The sequence below is a fragment of the Cnephaeus nilssonii genome (genome assembly GCF_951640355.1).
Source record: "Cnephaeus nilssonii genome assembly, chromosome: 18".
Lineage (NCBI taxonomy): Eukaryota > Metazoa > Chordata > Mammalia > Chiroptera > Vespertilionidae > Cnephaeus > Cnephaeus nilssonii.
In genome coordinates, this window is record NC_137089.1 from 41,576,747 (window position 1) to 41,602,411 (window position 25,665).

The 25,665-nt window shown below is 46.5% G+C and overlaps 1 protein-coding gene across 1 annotated transcript in view; it reads right to left on the bottom strand.

Annotated features, from left to right (window-relative positions):
* The window catches only part of JPH1 (junctophilin 1), an 89,142-nt gene extending 70,033 nt beyond the window's left edge, over positions 1 to 19,109 (bottom strand). Inside the window, exons 1-2 of the mRNA XM_079796692.1 lie at positions 18,560 to 19,109; positions 11,871 to 12,630 (exon numbers count right to left, since the gene is read on the bottom strand). Coding sequence (XP_079652818.1) covers positions 11,871 to 12,630; positions 18,560 to 18,938 — 1,139 coding nt within the window. The 5' untranslated portion in view covers positions 18,939 to 19,109. The remainder of the gene's footprint in view (positions 1 to 11,870; positions 12,631 to 18,559) is intronic.
* Between the last annotated feature and the right edge of the window lie 6,556 nt (positions 19,110 to 25,665).

Below are 25,665 nucleotides of genomic sequence, written 5' to 3' on the forward strand. Positions count from 1 at the left end.
ACCCCTATTTCCAGGTTCTATAGGTAACGGGAGCTGCTAGGACAGAGAACACGAGGAGAAGAGTAATAAGGCTATGAAGCTAAAAGCAAGATCTCCAGCAAGGTACAAGACAGTCCTGCCCACGGATAATGAGCACTGCTGGGCTTTATTGCCTCTGAGCGATTTTCATTCTCTTCAGGTTGTGAGTCACCGGACACGCTGTCCTTCCCCCACCTGGCAAAAACCCCGCTTGCCCCTGTGACAAAACCATGCCTTCGCTTCCCTTCAAAATATTGCTCAAGGCTCCAATTCTCTATGAAATCATTCCAGACCAATTCCATCTGGCACCAGACACACCAATTATGCAAGGAACCCCTCCATATTCATGCCGTCTCCAATTTTTCTCCTTTTTCTCATTACTCGGCATTTCTTCAGGGCCAGCGTTCATATGCACGCATGCTCATGTAGACTCGTCTACACACATGTTTACACAGGCCCTGTGTGTGGGGGATGGTCATTTGAGACTTTATTTTTCTTTCCTTTGTTGGCTTACCCCTTCTATTCCCTTGAAATACCTTTAAGATCTTATTGGGCACCAAATACAGCGGAGGCTCTGGAACGGTTATAACTGTTACCAACATAGCAACTGGATTTAAAGAAAACTTCTCAACAACAAAGTTTCCTAACAACTCTAACACCACAAAATTAACACATCACTGAAGGTTCTGAAGGAAAAAAAAAAAAAAAAAAAAAAAGAAAAGAAAATCCCTAAATATGCTTCCCTGTCCCTCATTTTCGTTGATGGAATTAAACATTAGTGACGGCTCACTCCTTAATCAGATTTTCATCATTCCAACAATAGGCTGAAAGCTATTCCAATTTAGTGAAGTGCAAGAAGAATAAGATAATTTTGAAAAATGCTTTTACTATCAACTTTGTGCAGTAACATGAAAAAAGAAAAGCCCACCCAAGAAGCTACGTCAAAAGTCTTTGGAAGCGCTTTCTGAACAAGTCAACCGATTCCTGTTTAATTTCTGTAAGACGGACCCTTTAGAGAACTTTGGAAACCTGCATGGCGCGAGGCAGAGCACTGAGAAGTGAAGGGCTGACAGTGACCTCTCCGTGTGATTTAACTACTTCCTGTGAGTGTGAGATATGTGCAACCAGCTCTAAGCTTATGGAGGCGTGGGGCCCAGCCTACCCCCGCCCCCTCCGGGCCCAGCGCAGTCCTGAGTGTGCACGTGGTGCTCAGTAGTTCTGAAAGCTCAGGGCCATTGCTTGGTGACCTGCGCTCCTTAACGTGGTTGGTGCGTGTTAATTTGGGTTATGTTCCCAACAACTGACACAGTGGGTCACTGTCCCTTTCAGTCCACCTTCCTCTGATTGCGGACACACCTGGAGTTGGAAAAGTAAATGGTCAGCGATGTTTCACTATGTTCACTTATTGAATAGTTTTTATCAGAAACCTCGCTGGAACCGGCATGTGACTTCAGCTTCAAAAACCATGCAGATGGAGGGGAAGTCGCCCAGACTTGGGCTTTCTGTGACAAATGGGTCCAGGTGCCCACTTCCTCAGCCCCACTCCTTGTTGAGGATTTATGGACTGGAGTCAGAGACCCAGAAGATTACCTGTTTAATATGCTTGACAAAACTCCCCCATGTTCTGGAATGAATGAACCTTTTCACGAACATGACTGAGAGCCATTGCAATATCAGACACTCGTATCTAAGATTCGCCTCCATCCCTTACCCACCACTTCTGGTCCATCAATTCCTGTAAGTTTTATCCTTTGCCTCTCTACCACCCTGACCTTGACTGGGTCTTTATCCTCTCCTCCACAGGCCAGGCCTTGGGTCTTGGCCCACTTAACTCCATCGCAAAAGCTGATGGCTTCCTTCAAATCCCTTTAAAGACTCCCCAAGGCCATCGGTAGAAAATTAGCCGCCAAACCTTCATGATCTCATTCCTATCAAAACTCAACCTACACTTACTGACCAGGGTTAGTATGCCTAAGACGCAGTGATGGGCAACCTTTTGAGCTTGGTGTGTCAAACTTCGCCAAAAAACTGAGCATAACTCGGGTAGTGTGTCACTTTGAGGAAAAAACTAACTCCAAGACTCTAGTCGCAAATGTTTCATCCTCAGGAGCAGCAAATGTTTCATCCTCGGCATGCGGCCGCGTGTCATCAGAAATGGCTACGCGTGTCAGTGCTGACACGCGTGTCATAGGTTCGCCATCACTGCCTAAGAGTAACCTGGGAAGCTCTGGGCCTTGCCCTGAGAAAGGTTAATTTAGCACTGGGTGGGGGGCCAGGGATTTTTAGGAACCCCCTGAGATGTGCTGCAGGGGGTGGTGGGCTGCACCTGGAGAAGCACTGTCTACCGTCCAATGGCCAGGAGGAACTTAACGCGGGGTTAGGCAACGGAAAGAGGCTGGGGGTGAGGGCATTCAGGCACACGCAGGCTGGCTTAGTGGCTTAGGTACTTCGCAGGGCGGGGTGTGTGTGTGTCCCTCTGACCTGCAGCCCCACTGTGCTCACAGCACCTGCCCAGCTGCAGAGAAGCACTACCGACCCATCAGCAGGGTATTTGTGCTTCACCACACGTTTTGTTTCTGATTCATCTCTGTATGCCTAGGGCCTACTGCCATGTTTGGACAGAGCTGACACTAAATAAATGTTTGCCAAATGATGTTCTTTAGCATAATAATTTGCAAGGGTGATATTCTGTTCTACTCTGTTGCCAAGAAAGAAACAGGCCAGCGGATCTTGCTCACTGGGTGGGTCCCTTCAGCACAAATCTTCGAAAGCATATATTTCACAAATGCAAGTGCAGACATTCTGATACTTGAGTCGCATTATTCAAAGGCAACAGATTTCTGGTCACTTAATGTGAGAACTGCTGTATGTGTGCTTCTTAAAAAGAGCTGTTTCTAACATCATCTGCATACACTTCCTTTCCTGGCCTCCTAAGTGTCTTCGTTCTGCCGAGTTCTGGTCTGAGCTCCATATGAAGAGTGGGAATCTTTTTTGCATTCTAGGCCTGTGTTCCCTGTTGTCTTTGGGGCCAGCACCTCAAAAATTCACGAAGTCAAAAATCCATTGCAAACTCATCTTCCTCTTTAAACCCGTACCTTACTCTCAGGTCCGTATGTGAATCAACAGGACCACCGCCCATCCGGTGGGCCATCCAGAACCACACTGACTTCCTTTTCTAGGTCCACCGCACGCATTCAACCAACCATCAAGTCCCATTGAGTCTGCTTGGGAGGCTCTCGCCCAACATTTGCTTTTTTCCATCGTCACTGCCATCGCTTAGCTCAGCCCATGGACTCTCCTTCCCTAGACTGCTAGTTAGCAGATCACTACTTCATTTTTCTCCAGTTCTCTCTCTCCTTACTCTTCCCTACCCCTATACTACCTGTAACCAAAGTGATCTTTCTAAGTCGGACCAGGTAATTCCTGCTTAAGACTACCAAAAGCCCGCCCCTGTGTTGAGGATAATGTCCAAACCTCCCCTTACAGGTCATTGAGGTTGCTTCTCCACCTCATCTCTCAACACCCCGACCTAGCACTCTCTTTTCCAGCCATGCCCAGTATTTTACAGTGGCCCAAATACACTGGCTGTTGTCCTTGGCACTCTTCTCCATCTTCTGGAGAACATGTGCACATCCTTCGGTTCTCATGTTGGATACCACCTGCAAAAGCATGCCTCCATCCCCGGGCTATGATTAAGTTCCTCCTCTGGGCTACCTAACCTCACAGCTAGGTACCAGTCATCCGACAGGTAATTAAATGTTTTCTCTGTCCCACCTAGACTCTATCATGGGAAGGACTGGGTCCCAATCATAATTTTACATTTACATAGTACGTAATCAATTAATGTCACAAAGAGACAATTAAAATGAGTAGTGATAGGAAGAAGTCTTCTATAGCAAGCACTTCATACACTTGGCGGAAGGAGGCTAGAGAGAGCAAATGTGAAGTGGGCATTGACAGCGGAAATGGCTTTATCAGGACTCTAAATACTGTAGAAATGTACTAATGTGGGAGGCTGGCTTCCTTCTGTCTTTAAGTAAATAATTATATATGCATATGTGAAATCACTTATCAAAAAAATAAAATCAATGTTTCACTGAGTTTAAGAACCAAATCTTCTCAAATGGGCTAAGCATCCAAACCAGAGTGCTAACTAACGTGTAACTGATGACAGACAAGGGCTAAGGTACCACCCGTCCAGGGCATTTGCATCTTTCCAAGGTAATCTATCAGTCCAAAGCGGAGCTGATTCTCCATTCACTGGGACGAGCAAGAGGGGGTGGGAACCAGTGACAGGTAAACCGGCCATCTGGTGCTCCTCCCTTCGACTCTTGAACCCTAAACTCTAGCTCTTACGGGATAGCTTAACATGTTTTGACTAACAGGCTCCCCCCATAGGATGTTCAACCCTGGGCCCTAATGGATGGATGCGAATGTATGAAATCTTGATATACTAACTCAAAAAAACTCTGACACCGACGTAAAACGTTAAACATTAGGGGGGCTTCTAGACCAAGCAACTGAGATCAAAATTTGATTGACTTGCTCTAGTAAAATTCAGCGAAATTTTTACCTTACTTACAAAGTTTTTAAAAACTCACACAACTATTTGTTAATCTCTGGCATAAGTGAATGTTTTAACGACGCTAGAAAGTGAGTGTGTTTTCCTTGGCTTGAGGAAGTTTCTTTTGGCACACGGGGAAATGCTAAGAAGATTGGACTTCAAAGAGTTGCACTACTTTGGAGGCAGCCTTGATTCCTTACATGTTAATTAAATTTCTGATAAAGCAGCTTATTTTGAACTGAGTATATTATCCAAATAAATGGGAAACACCAACTAAGACAGAAGGGCAACATTATTAAAAGCTTATTTGGTTAATTCTCAAGAGGCTGTTGTACTGAAGCTGAATGACTTACATAAATACCTTTGGCATTTGTTGGATCCTGTTCCTAAACACAATGTTCATATTTCATCTATAATAAGAAAAGCATCTCAAAGATTTGCAAGGCACTGGTCTTGCAAGCGTCCAGCGTGGTGTCTTGAGTGAAGGGAGATTGGCAGTCAGCTTAATCCATAATGGAAAGTTGTGAGTGGGCGGGTTGGGCTGCCCGGCAGCTGCCCGGAGGAGGCGGCTCCCAGCTCTGTGACATGCACACGGAACTCGACGCTTGCCCCAAAGCAGAGTTTCTCCAGGTCAAAGCTCAAATTCCTGCCGAGCACCTGGGACGGACCACAAACGCCACCATGCCTCTGGCTTTCCGGAAGACATTACAGGAGGGGGGATTTCATTACAAATGCAGCTCTCCTACAGCGTAACTGATGCTTGAATGCTTCCCATTCACAGAATCACAAAAATGTCATATTTCAGAGCTAAATGAGATGGTCTGCTGCAGTTTGTATTGTTGAAGTAAATGCAGATTTCTCCAGTTAAAACAAGGCCAACACGTGTTCCAAAACCTAGCTTATCATCAGCACCCTGGATTATAGTTTTTCCCCCCTTTCTTTCCAGTTCTCATCAAGTACTGAATCGAACATGCTCTCCTATCCCATCCACACCACACACGGCATCTTCTCCTTGCCCTCTCTGTTTAATCAAAGTGGAGAGCCATGCCTACCTGAGTCAGGGTTCAAAAAGTATGTCTATCGTGGGCCCAACGTCTGGAAAACTGTGTGAGCCTCCCATTATTATGGCCCAAGACCAATTTTCGTTCAATCTCTACCGCTTGAACGTTAATCATTAAAACACAGGGCCACCTCAACGCCACACCATTTCTGAATGGGCCTGGACTTGGAAGGGCTGGATGAAGAGGTTTTTTTTTTTTTTAAAGAAAGATATTTAGCAACAAGATAGCCTCGGGATGTTTTACAAAGTTCTCATAACACAGTATGTTCCCATGTGCTGTGCAATGACCTGCTAAACGGCGAGGTGATAGAGATCAGAGTTGAAGGACAGGGGCTGGGCCAGGAGTTTCTCTCTGTTCCCCAGCCAGGACTCTGGGGACGATGATATCCTAGCTTGACTCCCCCCTGCTGGGGGTGGGACAGAGCTGCTGCTGGCCCAGGTGATCTTTCTGGTTCCAGCTGCTCCCTCCGCACACCCACACGGAGGCGTCTCAGGGACTGCCCGGCCCAGGAAGAGGTCTGGGCCTTTGGTACAGAGGAGCGCGACTTTCTTGAAACAGCCGGGAGAAGAACGGGAGGAAACCGCAGCAGGCTCTCACTCTCGGCATGGGAAAAGGGTGCTTGTGGGCGAAGAGGAGAAATGCGTATCTAAGATTGTTATGTGCCATACAAAACGGACAATGCACACAAAGGATACTGGTGACCCACACTAATAAACCCAAACGCTCAAAAGAGAAATATCTTTATTTTCCTATACTGTCTTCAGAATAGTGCCCCAGTGTAGCCTGAAATAAATACATATGCCATTTCCCTGGGCATTTTCTTTCGTCTTAAAAATTAGAATTGCCTGTTGACAGTATACTGATTTCACCTAGACCTGAGGCTGGGAAGGGGGCGAGTTCTGAACCGTGCTCACGTCTGCACACAGTGCTCAAGCTTGGGTGGCAGGGGGTGGGGGAGGGTAGGGGTGGGGGAAGGGGGTTGGTTAACTCCTTTCCTCTTGTTTATCCCTCTTTCTGTTTCCCAAGCCTGCCTTCCCTTCCTTCCCCCCCACTCTAACTCCATCCCAGTCTGACTTCTTGGTCTTCTATCCGCTTTCACTTTGGGCAATGGTACTTGCAGGGTCGACGTGCTTTTGGAAACATTAACTCTATACAGTGATTTACAGTTTACAAAGCCCTGTGACACCCACTCCCTCATTCAACTCTAACAGCAACCCTCCTGTGAAGAAAGAGACAAGTTACCAGTCCTCGTTCATGATGACTTGTCTGCAGCTCAGGGTCCGAATGTTTTAACCGAGCCTTTGGAATTAGTGTGGAGAAGGGCTGGGATAACAGGTGGGAACAGGTGACAGGCAGAAAGGCAGATATGGAAGAACACAGGCGCACAGCTACAGAAAATAATTAATACTCTCGTGAGCTGTAAACTCCCACATTTTAGGTAATTTCCTTCTGAAATTTCTTTACCCGCTTAACAGGCTTTTCATTAAAATGCCTTGTTAGGCATGACAAGGACGTGCCTTCCTGCAAAAATGACTTACGCTAATAATTGGGAATGAACCAGAGCCCCAGGAGAAGAAGCAAAAAGTTCGCGGAAGAGGTGACCTAAAATTGTTTTCAAAGACATGATATGACCCCAAGACAGGAAGGAAAGACAGACAGAATGTGAACTTAATTCTGATTTGCAAAAGAGAAAGAGAATCCTTCTGTCCAACAGAATTGAAGAATTTCGAATTCCCTGCCCTTCCCACCACTTGGCGGAGGTCAAGCTTGCTCCTGGTGGCAGGAAGTTCCACTGGGATCCATGATGTGCACCGACTCCCGCCTGCCCTTGGGTTTTAATGACTAATAAGTGAAGTACGAATCCAGTCAAGCAATCTTGCGAGGGACTGTTCTATTGAGGATCATTAAAAATATGACCCTAAATAGGCAAAGACAAGAAAAATCTCTCAAGAGGAAAACTAAGCCAGCTGAGCACTCAGCAAACTTTGATTTTGAAAAGGCAGTAAGCTCTCATGTCCTGACGTCTCATATATGCTGGTGATGTCCAATATGCAGGAGGGACTAATGCTGTTCTAGTTAAGTAAGGTGACTTTTTGGAGTCTCCATATCTGCTTACAGGAAGTACCCGCATGTAGCGCTGGACCAGCTCACACCTATGAGGAATGGTGATAACAGTTTGGCTTAACCTGAAGCTCTCACTTCCTGGCCCTGCCTTAGTTATGACACTTCAATGATGTTGACTTCATTGAAGTAAAGGGCACCTGCAACTCACCCTTCCGCATCTTCTGCACTTCCTGACTATTGTTAGAGTAGAGCCTGATGAATTATGAGCGCAATGCTTCTTTTCTTAAAACGGTGACTTATAAATGTCCAGCAGAACGGAATGGGAAGCACTGGCCGTGTTCAGACCCTAAGCAGTGAGAATTTAATTCCCTCATTCATCCAATATTTACTCGGGGCCTTAGGGAAGGGCCCGGATCCAAGCTAGCTGCTGGGCATCCAGAGGTGAGCAAAGCTGCCTGCAGCCCGGCTGTCTGACCTCGTTGGAGAAAGAGCTATTAAACCAACAGGCTGGAATAAAGTGACAGCGTAGCCCAGTGGGGGCTGTAGACCGGGGACATGGCAGTGGGGTGGGAGGGTGCGGAGTTGGAGAGAGACTCAGTGAAGAAGAGACTTTGTGCCGAAACCTGAGGACAGAGCAGCCTGCGGGAGGCCCGGGAGCAGGGTAAGGGCCAGGCAGAGGGAAGGGCTCAGCGAAGGGGAGCTGTCATGGCCGAGTCATTCTGGGTATGGAGGGCAGGGGGGGAGTGGTATGAAATAGTAATATGGCTTTTGAAAGAAAGGTGTGGGACATATACTTTTCCTGAAGGATTGTTTCCAACTCCGTCATTTTTTATATTGAAGTCGAAAACTGGCAAACACGGAACCCAGACTCGAGCTCCGGGAGCAGATGCAGCCAGCTCACCTGCGCGCCAGACCTTGAGCTTCAGGCCCTCCACCCTCTACCTGGCTGCTCGGTCCCTCCCCCCGCCCCCTCCCCCCCCCCATGCAGCTATGGCTGGGGCCCCAGCTGAACAGGGGACCGCACAGGGCTCCCTCCTGACACTACCTGCCTAGGTGTGGCTGTTACCAGCTGTGGGCACTGAGAGTCCATATCGTGCTAACGGGGTAATGGGAGGAGCACGGCCCCACACGGCAGGCTGGCCTGCCCCTGCCTTGTCACTCCCCCTAGCTCTGGGAGCTCGCAGCCATGCATCCCGCTAGCTCCAGTGAGGCTGGCCACTCCCGTCTCCTACTTCTTCTTGCTTCTAATCTGACAAAGTGAAGGTAGTGCAAGCAAAGGCCTATGGTTGTCACTGTTTTAGCTGGCTCTCCCGTCCTGTCACCATCTGTTTCCATCCTAGAGTCTAGAGCCAGGGTTATGACAGTCAGACGGCTAGAAGGCCTCCCCAGGCAGTGAGCTCCAAAAACTTAACAGAAGCTGCCCCTCCCCACTTTAAAAAAAAGTTTTATAAGAAGGTAGAACTCTAAACTCAGAGCTAGTACCGGGAGAATGCCAGTCCTCCAGTTACTTCCTACCAAGACGAGTTGCAAAGCTCAGTACCTGAAGTAGTCATTAAAGCAAGGGATGGGGACTACAACAGTGAACGTAAGTAAAATAGAAAGGCTTCACTGAGTGGGCATTTTTGGTTTAGTGTATCATCCAAAGAGTATTTTTTTTAAAATTCTGATAAGAAGGCTTAACGTGAGATCTACCCTATTAACACACGTTAAGTGCACACTAGCATATTGTTAACTGCAGACACAATGCTGTGCACAGCTCTCTAGAACTCTTCTTCTTGCTAAACTGAAACTTTACACCTGTTGAACCCCACCTTCCCACGTCCCCCTCCCCCAAGCTCCTGGCAACCACTTTCACTCTCTGTTTCCATGGGTTTGGCCACTTTCCATACTTTCATAAGTGGAGTCAAGCAGCATTTGCCCTGTGACTGTGAGCATAATGGACCAAGCCTTTTTGAGTAGTTAACTAAAGTCTTTTACAAAGTTAACCAGTGCAAAGTATAATATCTTAAGCTAAAGAACTCTCGATTATAAACTGTATAACACAGTATTCCCAAACTACAGAATAGCACTCCCAAAAGACTTCCAGCAGAGAGGACATGGCTAGGACTTGGGTAAGAGCTCTATCATACTAATATAATCACAGATCAGCTTTGTATTGCAAGCGGTTACCTTTCGTTATGTAGATTCCTCCAATATAAACTAATCATAAACTCAGTAATCACAGAAAGCATAAGAAAGTCTTTTGATGCCAGAGTGTCCTGCATGGCTTACTTTCCATCAGGCAAGACTGAACTGCCTCCACTATAGCACTAGGTTGTAAGGTGGAAATAAAATGGGAGAATCCAGGAGTGTGCTAGAAATTACATGCTAGGTATATGACTGGTTTTAGTTAGCTGAGGACCAGGGAAGCCAGCAGATTAGATGTGCCAAGCATCCTATCTACAAAGCAAATGGAAAAGCAGATAGATACATTGCTTGGTGATCAGAGAAAACCAAGATCTAACATAAAAGATGCTTGGCAGTGGAGACAGGAGAGACCTTTCATAAAAGTTTGTGCTGATTAACAAGAAATACTAACTTTAAATGAGGATTGATTTGAGATGCAATGGAAACCTTCAAAAACTTTTAGTATTAGAATAGGTATCTATATATCAGAGGTGGGGAACCTTTTTTTCTGCCAAGGGCCATTTGGATATTTATAACATCATTCGAGGGCCATACAAAATTATCAACTTAAAAATTAGCCTGCTATATTTTGTCAAACATTTAATTAACTCACCCCTAATGCCTTGGCAGGGCCAGACTAAATGATTTCGTGGGTCTTATCCGGCCCGAGGGCCGGACATTCCCCACCCCTGCTATAAATAATGCAAAATCTCCCATTTGCCAAGCAGTGTTTCAGACACTCAGAAGTAAATAGTAGCCATAGAATAGGAACACTAAAAACAAACAAACAAAAAACACACCACACGCACAAACTTCATAGGTCTGGAAGTATATGAAATTGCCACATGAAAAAGTTCAAATATCAGAAATTTCATGTTTCAACCAAAAAAAAAAAAAAAAAAAAGGTGGGTGTCTTTCATTCAATGCTAAGAATAAAAACCTGAGGACATGATGATCTTTTGTGGTTTCAAAGGAGGTTTACTTCTATGGACAGTAAACGCACTGTTAATATTCTATGCTAAATGTCTGCTTCAAGTCACACACAACTGCGGTCCCGCAGCACCCACCGAAATACGGCTAAAAAATATTTCCAACGACAACCGCCCCTTTTTCTCTTGTGTTTAACATGACATCCATCCTTCATAAAATTCTATTCCCAACCGATTTCTCCATCCCTCTTGTTGGATCCCTGAACCCAGCTATTAGTGGTAAAACTTTAAGTTACACAGACCTTCTGTGCCCACATACACCCTACTTCTCAATCTCTTATTCACCCACCTTCTCCTCCTCACTCCAGCCTGTCTCTACTGCTCTACTTTCTTCCAACCTTGGCGCACTCACAGTCCCATCTGTCCACGGCAGGCTCCCCGCCCCCCTTCCTTTTAATACACAGTGATCTAATCTTCCCTGCACAGAATGAGGCGAGTTCTGTGAGCCTTCGTGCCTCTGCCTCTCGCATGTCGTTTTCAAGAATGCATGCTAGGTTTTGTCATGTAACTTCCAAACTTCTGCCGATCTAGACCCTGGAGGCTTCCTCAAAACCAATGTCACCTACCAGGCTTCAGAAAACAGAACCCGAATTTTATAAATTAGGATAATTCTACGGGAGGGAGTTGGAAACACTTAGAACTGACGTATTGGGATAAAGGGACTCATCTATACCAGGTATGTTTCCATGGCAGTATCTCAGGAGTACTTTCTAAAATGTGTATAACTTTCTGGGCTCGGAAAATAAACACAGGCCTTGCGTGAACTCCATCACAGTAAGGATTAGGGAAGTTATTTGTAACAGGAAGGGGACCTCCATGTGCCTTCAACGTTTTTTTTGATGATGGAAAGTTTCAGAACAGTGCGGGGACATTTCTGACTCTGATTCTATTGGGTTTCATCACTTGCCACCTTTGCTTCCGGCAGGGGTAGGACCTATTGGCGATGTCACTGACAGACAAATTGACATGGCACGGCCCGGCAGAACCGGGCACGTTGCGCTTACGTACCTTGAATTGGCTATTTCCACTTTGGTTCTCGCCATGGCAGCTGCCCTTTGCGCGCCTTCGATGGCTCTGTCCACCTTCTCCCTAGTTTTTGTGTTTCTTATCGGTATGAGCTGCTTCCTTATTCCACGGACCAGAACATTATTTTTGTATTTCCCCTCTTCCTTGGAGCCGTCGGGAAACAGGGTGCAGCCGTAGCCATGCCTCTTGTTGTTGACCCACTCGCCCTCGTACTTCATGCCGTTGGAGCGCTCGCTGATGCCGAAGCCGTTGCGCTTGTCGTTCCTCCACTCGCCCATGTAGGTTTCCGTGGTGGTGGCGTCCACGTGGTCTTCCACGGGGCAGAAATCGCAATCGACGTCGCCGAAGCTGATGGTGGAGTTGGCGTCGCTGGAGCTGATTCTGCTCATGGCCGCGTCGCTGCGGACCGAGCTGCGCTTGCTGGAGATGGAAGACTTGGATTCGGATTTGCGGATCTTCATGCTGCCGAGGAGCGAGCCCCGGCGGAAGAGGCCACCCTTCTTCTTGCCCGCGAGCTCGGCGTCAGCTTGGAAGTTGAGCACAAAGCCGCCCCGGGTGCCCGTCGGGGTGTCCGCGGCGGCCACGGCGTCGTGGAGCACGCTGCCGTTGCTCTGCTCGCTGCGCAGCGAGGCCAGCGAGGTGCGCAGGGGCGAGCGGATCACCGTGGCCATGCCGTAGGGCACGCTCTGGCGCACTCCGTAGCCATGCCGCATGCCGCCGGCCCACTGGCCCTGGTAGGTACCTTGGAGAGACCAAAGCACAGTATGAATCCGGGGTGGAGGGCGCGGGATCCTTGCCAGGGCCGCTGTCCACTTGGACAGCCAGGCGCACAGGGCCCAGGGTCAAATCCCACAGCCTCCCCAGAGGAAGGGAACCTTTTCATTTGGGAATCCCTGTCCTCTATAGCCTGTTTGGAATTGTATAGGATTTTCCAATAGTCTGGTTTTGCTTTTCATCTAGAAATGTATGCCAGTGTCAGATAGAACCAGTACTTTCAAATACCAAGAGTGGTCACTGGAAACCAACTTTTCACCCCTGAAATGAACACAGCAGAAATCCCTCTGATCTTGGTAAGTTATATAAATGTCTAACCCACTGTGCCGTACGCCTACAACCAATATTGAATGTTAACTGTATTGGATTTTTTTTATTTTTAAAAAGAAAAAAAAGAAATCCCTCTTAGAAAGGCAGTGCCATAGTAGAAGATGAAATGAGTTCTACTTGTGCATTTCATTCTAATTTTACTATTAATGACTCTAATTTAGCTGAAAAACTCTAAAAATGACTCTTGGGTCTGTTGGTATAACATTCCAACACGATCAAGGACTTGAAATTATTAAGGTATTGGTCAACAAACAAACTATCTTAAATTTTCTTTCTACCATGTTCACCCTTTTGAGGGGGTGGGGAAAAGTTTAATATTTAGGATTCTTACTTAAATTTGGGTAGAAGTTTTTGAGCTAACAGTGACTTGACAAAAACAATATATATACTGAATATAGTGAACCATCATGAAAAATTAGGCAATTTGTTTTAACACTGTCTACTTCCAGGTGGGAAGGTTATGACATAGATGTGGACGAGACTTACTACGGTGATCATTTCACAAGATACACACATATGGAGTCATTATGTTGCACACCTGAAACTAACATATGTCAATTATAGTTAAAAAATATATGTATATTAAAAAAAAAGGTTTATCCCATATTACTTGCCAAATTTCTGCTTTCTCCGGGCCATCCGATTTCCCTAGACCCGTGGTCGGCAAACTGTGGCTCGCGAGCCACATGCGGCTCTTTGGCCCCTTGAGTGTGGCTCTTCCACAAAATACCATGGCCTGGGCGAGTCTATTTTGAAGAAGTGGCGTTAGAAGAAGTTTAAGTTTAAAAAATTTGGCTCTCAAAAGAAATTTCAATCGTTGTACTGTTGATATTTGGCTCTGTTGACTAATGAGTTTGCCGACCACTGCCCTAGCCCATGCCACTGTATCGACTAGAAGCACGCTGAGGGCAGGAATTATCCTAAGAGAACACAACATTTCTAGACTCATGGCTTGTGTGGTTTGTAGTCTTTAGGAGTTTGGTAACTTTATAGTAAACAGCTATTATGGTGAAAAAGAATACACTATTTATTCCCAGAAAAACTGAGATCAGGCCAAAGGAAACCTCCCATTCTTAACATTATGGAATTCATCTCAGAGCAAAGATGTCTTAAAACTTTGATACCAGATCACTTTTCAATGAATATTATGCCTTTTCAGGAAAAGGATAACCTCTAATCTAAAGAATTTACATTCAGTAAGGTTTTCTATTAAATAAATTAGCAAAGGCACATTTAAAAAATAGCCTGGTGCAGAGTTTTAAATATTCTTGGGAAGAAATGAATGTTAAAATTAGCAAACTTAAATTTTTCATTTCACAATCAAGGCCATTTCCTTTCAGTAAAAGCAAAATTTAAATTATAGTACCTCCCCTGGAAATGTTGGGGTGGGGGGAGAGGGAGAGAACACTTTGTAAAATATGATTGTCTAACCACTAACTGTATACCTGAAATTAATACAAAATAATATTGAATGTAAGCCATAATTGAAAAAAAATAAACCACTTGAATACCACATTATAGCTAATTTATACAAAGTAATAAAAAATAAATTATAGTACCTCCCCAAACAAAGCTATGTGGAAATTTTAAGATGCAATTACTTCTGTATTCATAACAATTCACAGGATCACAGAAAATGAATCATTATTACGGTCTGTCTTGACCTCCTTGTTTCTGATTTCATAGAGCTACCTTGAAGTCATTTTTCATTTTAAATTGCCACATCAGATGTCCATTGTGTGGCATGCATTTCATTTCAAAATTCTGAGCAAAAATGCTAGTTGTTTTATGTCATTGTGTTAGCAAGGGCTGCACTTAAAAGTTAAGGCCACAGTGGCTCCTAAATAAAAAAATCTGGACTAATTTCAAGATTACCTTCTCTTTCTGTTCATTCTGTTATACTAGTAAACAGATAATAGCAGGGCAACAGTGAAATACAAAATAGGTCTGGTACTGAGAATGTCATATGCTGGCAGATGTGAAAGTCTTAACCAGATATCTAGGAACTTCTGAGGAGGTAGGTGGGCAATCGCTTTCTCTAAGGGTAAACCAAAAGGGCAGGACCAGTCATATAGAACATTTTAAGGTAAGAAATTCCCTGCTGAATACTAGCCATCTTCAAACATCACCACCTTAACAGTGAGGAAAACGGAATTATCAGGAAATGTCAATTTTGACTTTACCTTTGCCCATATAGATACAATTTAAATTCTAGGATAAAATGTATACAATCTGACTTACACATACTAAAACAAACCACCTTATTTTAAATATTTTGTTTCTTTTAAATAAATGTGGAATACTGAGATTATATCCTTCTAACTTTCCTACGTAATGACAAGTTAATTTTGCCAGAAAAGTTTCCAGGGGTGCTGTTTGAATCAGTAAGTAGAGTATTTATACTTTTAAACTGCAATCATATTATCCTAGTAAATGTTTAGCAGCGAGAGAACATTAACAGCTAGTTTCTTTGAATTGATATCTCAAAAGTAAGACTAATATTTGGAATTTCCAAAGAAGTATTGCTTGAAAACCCAAGCAGTCTACAGCAACAACAATAATCAGAAAGTTTAGGACTCTGATTAACTGTCAAGTAGGGAAGGCCAGGCGAACAGCTGGCCACATTCCCATCCTATTCTGTTAAATCACAGTATATGGAAGAATTCCTTAGTGGATTTGCTAGAAACCAATTTACAGCCAAATCTGAAGTTTAAAATATATTTAGTTTAGTTAGTGAAACTAGAAACTAGAAAAAAGGGCCACTGTTTCTTTATGAAGCAGGTGGGTCTCAACTTCTTTATTTGCTGCGCAACTAAAGCTCTAATGAGGTCCTCTCGGCTCCTTAAAGATAGATGCAGATTTCACAAGCGTTAAGACTCATTTTTATGGGCTTGGTTTTAAATTCTGTTCTATGATTTTTTCACCTGGGAGCTGATTTTCTAGATAGAGCCATTTTGTACTGGAAGGCCTCTAGTTCAGAACGAGTTCCAATCAAATGAAGACTGTTGCATGCAAACTTACGTTTATATGCTACAGATGGGTGTGTGCAAGTACGAATACCGTTAACGACAATGTGTCTTCCTAGACATTTCCAGTGGTTTTATGACAGTTGGGAAAAAATGAAGTACAGCAGATCAGAATTTGCACCAAAAATGCTGGGCACCTCAACTTGGATTTCATGAGTACAGTACCAATTTATTCTGATGTAATATTCAGGGGTTTCTATTCAGCAACACTTCACACACAAATCACTAATAAGTCACATGATACTTCTCACATGGAATTACTACTTCCTTCCTCCTCTAACTTAATGTCACCCCAAAATACACGGGATCAGATTTTCCCTAAGTCCCACAGAGGGTGTACAGGGACAAACATCTAGTTGTGCAGAGGGCAAAAAAAAGTAAAAAATCCCAAGCTAATTCAAGTAACAACAGGGAAAGTGATTAATTCCTATTTCGGCCAAAACCTTCGTATGAAGTAAGTTATACACTTCCACTTAGACCCCACCTTTTACGAGTTAGGACTTTCTAATCAAAGAGTGACAAATGAAAGAAAGCAGGGAGCCACCTACCACAAATAAACTCACAATCATGATTTTTAAGGTTTTTTTTTCCCCCCTTTTTAATTGGTGGCATATTAGATTTTTTTTTTTTGTAGAAAAAGAAAACCACTGTTTTATGGTGATGCCAAATTTTAAGGTTTTTATTTATTTTTTTAAAATTTTAAACAGAAGGCAGATTATCCACAAAGTCAGCCTGAACACTTCCTGGAGCTTCCACAAAACATACAGAGACCTTCACTGTGCTATATATATTTTTTGATTACTAGGTAAAATGAATACTCTAAACCAAGAGAGTTTGTTTAATGAGTAGTAACTTTAAAAGAAGACTAATTTATTTTTAACCTTCCCGAACTGAAGAGAACTATCCACAGCCTTCCTAAAAGGTTATAACATGATGCACACATTTAAAAAATAAGTACTGTGTCCCACTTTTGAGCATGGAATTTAATTATATTGAAGAGCTGGGGCCTCCAATGAAATCCAATCACAAGCTAACATATTGATAGGGCTGCCGACCAAGGTACCCTGGGCCCATTCAGAACATTTAAGGCCCTAATTAACTACTGTGGAATGTGGGACTCAAACAGCCCATATAACAGTATTCGAGAATGATTTTTTTCCCTTCCTTTTAATCCATGAGAAACATGTCCTTTATTTAGGACCCAAAAATGTCCTTTTTAGCATATCCCACCATTCTGCTGTTTTGCATTTGAAACACGGCGGCCCGTGTTCTGAGTAAGTGAAGTGTATAAATTGTATAAGTTTTTTTTTTTTTTTTAAATAGGCAACTGGGGTTGCACTGGGCTGGAGGAACTTTTAATTGGGTCCCTTTAATATCTTCCCACTCTGGGCTGCCTAACTCCAAAAGATGGCATCACCTCCTACAACCCCTTTCAATGAACTATGATTATGTTTATTATTAGAAAATGTATTTTGCCAAAGCATGACCTATCCATCTTTCTCAGCTTATTACACAAGGAAATTCATCAGGTTCTGACACCTGTTTCAATAATGTATACCTTTCCTAACGGAGAAGAAAAAAGTCTGCTCTACATGCACATAAATTCTTTTGCAAGCATTGTAAGGCGAGTTTTGGTCACCATCCTGTTTAGGTCATGCACCTGTGCGCAAATCAGTTTTGGGCACTGCCATTCTCAGGAGTAAAGCAGCTGCTAACTTAACGACTATCAAGACGATCTCTCCCAATTGAATATTTTAAAACCCAGAGTTCCTGGCTCATTTCTAAAATGTTTTCCTAGTGATCTGTCCATACAGCTCCAGATCAACAAAACACTACCATTCACTTGACCGAACACCAATACTTCAGGAACCGAAGGAAAACTAGTTAACAAAACACCACACCCTCCGAGCTCCACCTGCGTCAGGTGCCCTCTCCACTCCCCTCGCTGGGGTGTTTCCAAACGCACCCCCAAATAAGGCACCATTCCCCCCACATCCTACTTATGGGGCTCTGACTGCTATCTTTAGGCTACTAGAGGACCAGCAGCGAAATACGACTCCTCGTGAAACCAATCCGGGAGCGGTCAGCACCCGCCGCCAGCCTCGCAAGCCCAGGGCGCTCGCTCTAACTCCCAGGGAGTGGCGATCTCAAACCCGGCCGGGAGAGGGAGGGATCCGGAACGTAATGTGACGGGCTCAAGTGACAGCGTCCCCGCTCCAGCCCAGCCTCCCGGGCGGGCGGCGTCTCCTCCCGGTGGCAGCGCTGCGCTGGCGCCCGCCAGGTATCCTCGCGCCTGGCTGCCCCGAGGGTGGCCACGGCGCCCGCGCCCAGACCCCGGTCAGATCCCCCCGCCCCCAACCCCCCTCGCACCAGCTGCGTCCCAACACACCCTCCACACGGGCGCGGGAGGTGGGTGGGAGGCAGCCCAGGTGTTTTGGCGGGTTCCCGGACACGTGCGTCTCCGGTCCCCCCGCCCGCCGCCCCGCAGCCACCGCTAAGCCCACCGCGCCCGCCGGCCCAGCCGCCCGCGACGCCGCTCACCTCCGTCCCCGTAGGTCTCCACGCCGTACCCGTCCTGCAGCCCGTTACTCCAGGTACCCTCGTAGCGAGCCGGGGTGCACAGGCTCTGCCGGACCCCATAGCGCCCCTTGAAACCATGGGACCACTCCCCCCGGTACATCCACTTGCCCTTCGTCTCCACCCCCAGCCCGTGCCGCTTGCCCTGCGCCCAGTAGCCCTGGTAGGTGTTGCCGCTGGGCCAGGTGTAGCCTCCGACCACCTCGAAGCCGTGCGACCAGGAGCCCGAGTACTCGCCCTGGCCCTTGGGCCCCGTGCAGATGCCATGCCCGTGCGCCTTGCCCTCCTCCCAGCCGCCGCAGTAGGTGCCGCCATCGTCGAAGTCGAACCTTCCGCCCGTCATTCGGGGGGCAGCCCCGGCGCGCTCCCCGCGGGGGCACGGACGCGGGCAGAGCTGGGCACGGCAGGGTGTAGCTCGGGGGTGGGGGCCCGGCGGGCGAGCGCACGACAGCGCCCCGGGCAGCTTGCGCCGCCGCTCGGCTCCAGTCCGACGCCGCCCCCGTCCTCCCCTCTGCTTTCGCCGGCGCCGCCACCGCCGCCTTCCTCCTCCTCCTCCTCCTCCTCCTCCCTCTCCTCCTCCTCCTCCTCCTTCACCGCCGCCGCCCTGGCCAGCGCCGCGCGCGAGAGGACAGCCCCGGCTCCGCCGCGGACCTTCAGCTGCTCCCGCCCGCCCACGTGAGCCGGGCACCGCCCCACGCCCGCCCCTGTCCCCTCCCCGGGCGCCCGGGCCCGCCCCGCGGCGCGCCCGCCCCACCGAGCCCTGCCCCCAGCCCCGGGGCGGCCGCTTCTCCGGTGGGGGGCGCGGGGCGCGCGTGTGCTCGCGCAGGGGGATGCGGGGGGGGGGGGGAGGGCGAGTGTCCCCCGGGACGCGCGACAGTCCCCACCTGGACCTGAAGGCGCGGCTGCATGCCTGGAGACCGCTCGCGGGCGGCGGAGCCTCCGGGGGTTGTGCTCGGGGTTAATCAAGGTGGTTAAGCGCCTCTAAGCGCGGCCACGTGTGTGTGGAGGGAAAACTCCTGCGCGCAGGATTGTCTGCACGGGCTTTGCAGTTGCATTTCTTCGGCATTCCAACTTGTGTTCTGCTGCATTTGTCATGCTCAGCTGTCGTCATGACTCAATATCCCCCAGATATATGCAAGCCTGTGAGAGAAATCGGTGGCAGCCTAGATAGAATTGCGCAGGATGTTCTTACACACCCACCCGTTTCAAAGCACATGTGTTTGCATTTATTTAATGAAGATGCAGGGGAGAGCGATGCAGTTGGAAAAAGCACAGAATCAACTAGTTACTTTTTTATTTGTAATAACAGAGAGGTTGTTGTTAACCTGTTTTTGCAGGGGTCTGGGCCGTTTTCCTTGTACATCAGAGCCCCCCTCCCCTTAATGCCTCATTTGTTCTTGTAACAACCTTAGAAATTCTCCAGCCTGAAGCTGTGTACCCTACAGGCAGACGGCTCAATGTGTGTGTATTGGGTAAGTGTCTGGAATGTACACCCAACACTTTCCCGCTGGTATCCACAGTTTAAGAAAGTAAACAGAAGCTCTCAAGGAGGTATATGGTAAGTAAAACACTGCCCTAAACTTACAAAGAGTCTGTGACCTACAAACCCGGGGACAGGTGTCAGCTGATCTTTCCAGCTACAACACTGCTTTGTTGAATTCACTTTCGACAACTCTTTAAACCTTTAAACGTCAGTTTCACCATCTTCCACGTGGAAGGGACACGAGTTGCTTTCCCCTTTCCATGGTAGATGGCAACTGAGTACTAGTATAGGGTCGGCGCAGGGCAAAGCCGGGCATTAGAGAGTTGGTAACTGGCAAGTTGAATCAGTCAGCTGTCTCTGCTGAGAGTAGGCATTGGTCGGAACCGCATCCTCAAAATGCCCCGGGAGACACTTCTCTGTGGTGCGTAGCCAGGGGTCTTGGGCTGGCCTCCCAAGGACATGCTTTGCCGAGTATTCACGCGATTCCTTAGGCCGAGAGGCTTTGGATGACTGAGTGAGCACCAGAGGCTGCCGAAGGTTCTCTCCTAGGTATTTGATAATCAGATAAAAATACAAGGACAGGTGTCGGGAAGGCAGCAGGGGAAAGTAGACTAAACTGCACAGAAAAGGAACTGAAATTGACCTTGATTGCCTCCATCTCAGGCCTGGAGCGGGCCTTTCCTGCTTATCTGGCTGAAATGCTGAAAGAAAAATCTCAGTTTACACAGAACCAAATCACCAAAGAGAATTGGAAACCCTCATCTGTGGCGCTGCCTGCAGGGCTGCCAGGAATAGTGCTTACCCCAGTGGCCTGAAATAATTCCGCATCTTGCTCAGCATCTCGCCCTGGCCTGGGGATTGATTTAGGCCACTGGGAAAACGAGGGCCCCGGACTTTGCCGCTGAGCCATAACTGCATTTCTCTGTTATGGGATACAGTAGGATCAGCAGCTAGCATAGATAGACACATTTCCATTTATTTGGGGGTTCTGTTTCATAGGAGAAACAGTGTGGTTGCTAAGACAGCATTTTTTTCCTCTCTTAAAACTTTTTTTTCAGAGTATCCTTGTTCCCTGATCATATTTTTTTTTTGGAACTAGCCGTATGTGTTGGATCCATATAGGAACATTTAAGGTCTACGATTTTGTTTGCAAGCATGGTGGAAACATTGAATGATTTGTACTTTTCCTACTTTGCTCTCACACAAATGATGAATTTTCTGGAAGATACAGCACAGAGAAAGTTTCTAGCTTCTGTAAAAAAAAAAAATGTTTGGTCCATCTATGGTGGAAGGACACAGGATCGTGGTACATACACATCTGGGTAGAATACGGAAATTTGGGGAGGATAGAAGACATGGCTATTTATCTCTTAATCTTTTTCTCTTCCTCTCCCTAATAATGTTTTCCTTGGAGGGAACCCTCATTAAAAGAGAGAATCCACCACCAGCTATCTGCTATTAAATTTCAAATAATCTTAATTGTAACCCGACTCTGCCATTGACTCTCTTTATGGAAGAAATTTATTTGTTGGATGCTTGGTACCTCACTGAACAATATTTGGCAAAGTAACAATACAAGCCATGCTCCCATGTACCTGCTGCCACCACGAGGGAATGTTTCCCCCAATGCACTGATGTGTTTACTGATGTCAGGGTTCAGGTTCAACGGTAACGGTTGGAGAAGATGGGAAGGTGAACTAGGAAGAGGTGCCAAGAATGACGGATGGCAGAGAGGAGTCAGGGTTAGTAATGTCCTTATTTTCCCTCTCACTCTGAACCTTTGCCCTGGATAAGGGGGAGTTGAATTTAGCTTTAAGGAGGGATTAGTAAGAAGAGAATGTGAATGTTGGTTTGACAGGTGGGGTGGGGGAGGCCATTAAAGCCCAGGGGCCAACAACCGCCCTGGCAGTCTCTTTTCCTCCCTCCAAGCCCAGCGAGTAGAGACTGCCCTTCCAGAAAACCCTGCAACCAAAGGTAAGCCGTTTTGAGTGTGACTCTAGTAACAACATGTTGGTGAGGGTGTTTAACTTAGATTTTAATCTTTTAAAAAATGAAGGTGTGTTTAAAAGTTATTAATAACTATTTGACAGGTTAGAATTAATTATGGAGAAAATTTAATAAAACATTTACAAATCTGCCAGTGTTTATTGTTTTAAAGGATGTGATTCCAAGTGTGTCTACAGCCTGGACCCTACCTTGACCCCGATGTAAACCAACTCTGAAAGATGGACCGTGATTTACTCTATGTCAAAATGAGTATTACTTGCACCTTTGCAATAAAGCATTCAAGAAATTTAAGAAATTTGTCTGGAATGAATATAGATATTAAGAAATGTGGTCAATAAGCTTTGCAGACAACATGAGGTCAGCAGAAGAGAGTTCCAAAATGAATGGTTTTCACCCGCCTGGCGTGGCTCAGTGGTTGAGCATCGACCTATGAACCAGGAGGCCATGGTTCCATTCCTGGTCAGGGCATATGCCTGGGTTTCGGGCTTGATCCCATTTGTGGGGCGTGCAGGAGGCAGCCGATCAAAGATTCTCTCTCATTATTGATGTTTCTATCTCTCTCTCCCTCTCCCTTCCTCTCTGAAATCAATAAAATGAAATAAAAAGAATGGTTTTCAAAACTTTGAAGGCATCACCGTGTGCCTGATTCTGCGCTAAGTTCTTTACATGCATCAATTCATTGAAATCTCATCATAACCCATGTGGTTAGTATTATAACCATTTTACAGGAGAAGAAAAAGAAGGTGTCGGGCATTCATGTGCCCAAGATAGGCATGGTTGAGCAAGGATTCAAACCCAGGTTGGTCTGGCTCTTGAGGCGGTTCTCCTTATCACCCTCCTGCTTTGGAGCAAGAGTGAGGGCTTTCAAATGGGGGGAGGAAGCCCTCTGGGTGGAGAGCAAGAAGGATTGTGAAGGTGACTTTTCTCATTGTTTAGAAAGGCTGCCTGGATTGGATGAGTGGTAATGCTACTGTCTAGCATGAAAGAAATGGAAGAAAAAGAGTCAATTACAGAGGTTGGGAAGATAGGTTCATTTAGGAGATGGTCAGTAGGCAGCTGGGTAACACAGGTCAGAAACTAAAAATTAATGAGTTGGTAAGTACAGGCATATCGGTGATATTGCGGGCTTGGTTTCAGACCACTGCAATAAAGCGAGTACAGCAATAAAGCAAGCTGTAATCTTTTTGCTGGTGGAGGGTCTTGCTTCAATTTGTGAAAAATGCAACATCCGTGAAGCACAATAAAACGAGGTCTGCCTGTAAGTAATTGGCACTGTTCTCCTCTGACCGTTGTTGCTCAGTAGCACCTCCTTTTGAGACTCACACTAGTCATTCAAGCCATAAGTGCCAATCTTGTCGCCATCTTCTCTAGGTCACTCCCCTGCCTTCATCCAGGACTAATGGTTTATCTGCTCTTCCCCCACACGCTGTCCCCTGCCACTGTTCCAAGCAGCTTCATCCTGGCCTCAAGCCTTTCTCAGAGGCATGACCTTTATCTTAAAATCCTCAGACACAACCTGGACCTTACCTTGAACCCAACGTAAGCCAACTCTGGAAATGCACCTTGACAACCCCACTCTCTCTTTTAAAAAAAAAAAATATTTTATTGATTTTTTACAGAGAGGAAGGGAGAGGGATAGAGAGTTAGAAACATCGATGAGAGAGATACATCGATCAGCTGCCTCTTGCACACCCCCTACTGGGGATGTGCCCGCAACTAAGGTACATGCCCTTGACCGGAATCGAACCTGGGACCCTTCAGTCTGCAGGCTGACGCTCTATCCACTGAGCCAAACCGGTTTTGGCGACAACCCCACTCTCTGACAACACTGTCTCATCTTCCCTACTCGCTGAACAAACAAACTGACTCATATCAAAGTCTCTATTCCTTTGATGCCCCCTTGTCCTCCTGGCCCCACCCTGCCCTACCCCAGGCCCTCTGAGTCATTTCTACCACAATGTCCTTTCCATAGTGACCTCCTGGTGCGTTTGCCCACCTGGTCCCCACCCCCAAGCCACCATTTCTCATCCCCCACTCCTAGGAAGCCCCTGTAGAGAAATCACATCATTTACTAGCTGCCATTGCAAATCATGGGTGCAGAGCTCAGACCCATCCCTCCACTCGGCACCACTGTCTCTTCCCAGGTGACTTCCAGTTGCCCGTGACTGTCCCCAGGCTCCTCTCAGCCCCAGTTCCTTCCTAACGGGTCTTGTCTTCTCCCTCAGAGAGGAAAAGAGCCAACGCATGGGCCACCTGCTCTCTCTTTCCTCTCTTCAGAACTTAGCATCAGTTCTCATTTTCTCTCTCCTCACCCACTCCAACCCCAAGGAAAAGACACCCCTTTCCTCTCCAAGTTCTGGGTCTGTTCCTTCCCTCCGTTGAATGTGCTGTAATTTCTTCCATCTATCAGATGTGACCATGTGTCCTCCATGTGAAAACAGTCCTCATTTCCAGGCACTGCTTTCACTTCAAGTCTCTGGTTCTGCCCTTGAAGCTGCAGACTCCTAGGGAGAGTATGACACTTTCAAGTGTTGACCTCCCACCACTCCTTGTGCCCCCCCCCCCCAATTTGGGTTCTGTCCTCCCCAGTGTAGTGGAGCTGGCCTAGCCATTGGGGACCTCCTAGTTAACATCTATAATGGCGTCTCTTCAGTTCTTGTCCTGCTGGAGGCAGCTGGGAATTTGATACCCATGAGCATGTATCTCCCTTGGCTTCTGTAAAACCGGTATGTCTCTCCTCTGCCTCTTCTTCACTCACCACTTCAGCTGCCTCATGTCCTGTATAGCTTTCTCCCTATCCCTTTCCAGTCTCCTTAATTTTAGGCTATCATTTGTGTTCTAGACATTAGCTTCATGGTACCAGAATTTTGTATAATTGCTGGATACCTGCTAGCTTACCTTGTACAATTAGGCACTCCTGTCCTCGGCGTTCGTGCCTAATTTAGAACTAGTCTAATTCCAGTGTAAAAGCACCAGCTGGGCCTTATTTAAGTCTCAAGGGCAGTGCTTTGGTTTCTTCCCCTGACTCGTCCCTTGTGGCTCTCTGCCTGCTCTTCCTAATGGGCAGGGCTCCACGGAGACTTAGCCTGTGTCCAACGATGGGGCTCACAGAGGGTTTCAGGAAAAGTTCTAACAACGAGAAGGTATGACAGACTAAAGGGAGGCTTAAAGGAGGTGGTCAGCTTGAAGACACAGAGTGGGTTGCAGGTATGTACTGAAGACCTGGCACCTGAAACAAACCACAGCATGTGTGTGTATATATGTGCATATGTGTACATGTGTATATGATTACTTACTGGGTTAGATTTGGAGACACAGAGAAGCAAGGCTCAGACCTTGCTCTTAAGACTATAAAACATCTCTAAAGAGGTAAGAGATAAAAAAAGACAATAAAAGTACCTGGGTGACCACTACAAGCAGCAAGTAAGTGTCAAGAGTCCTAAGAGTTCAGAGGACAGAGTGGTTTTGTGGGCTGCTGGTTGAAGCTGTTTTGGGGGATCAAGGGCATATTGTTTAGCTTTGGGATAAAGTGGAAGGGGCATCCTTGCAGGCATCTGTAGAGGAGTGGTCTTCAGTTAAG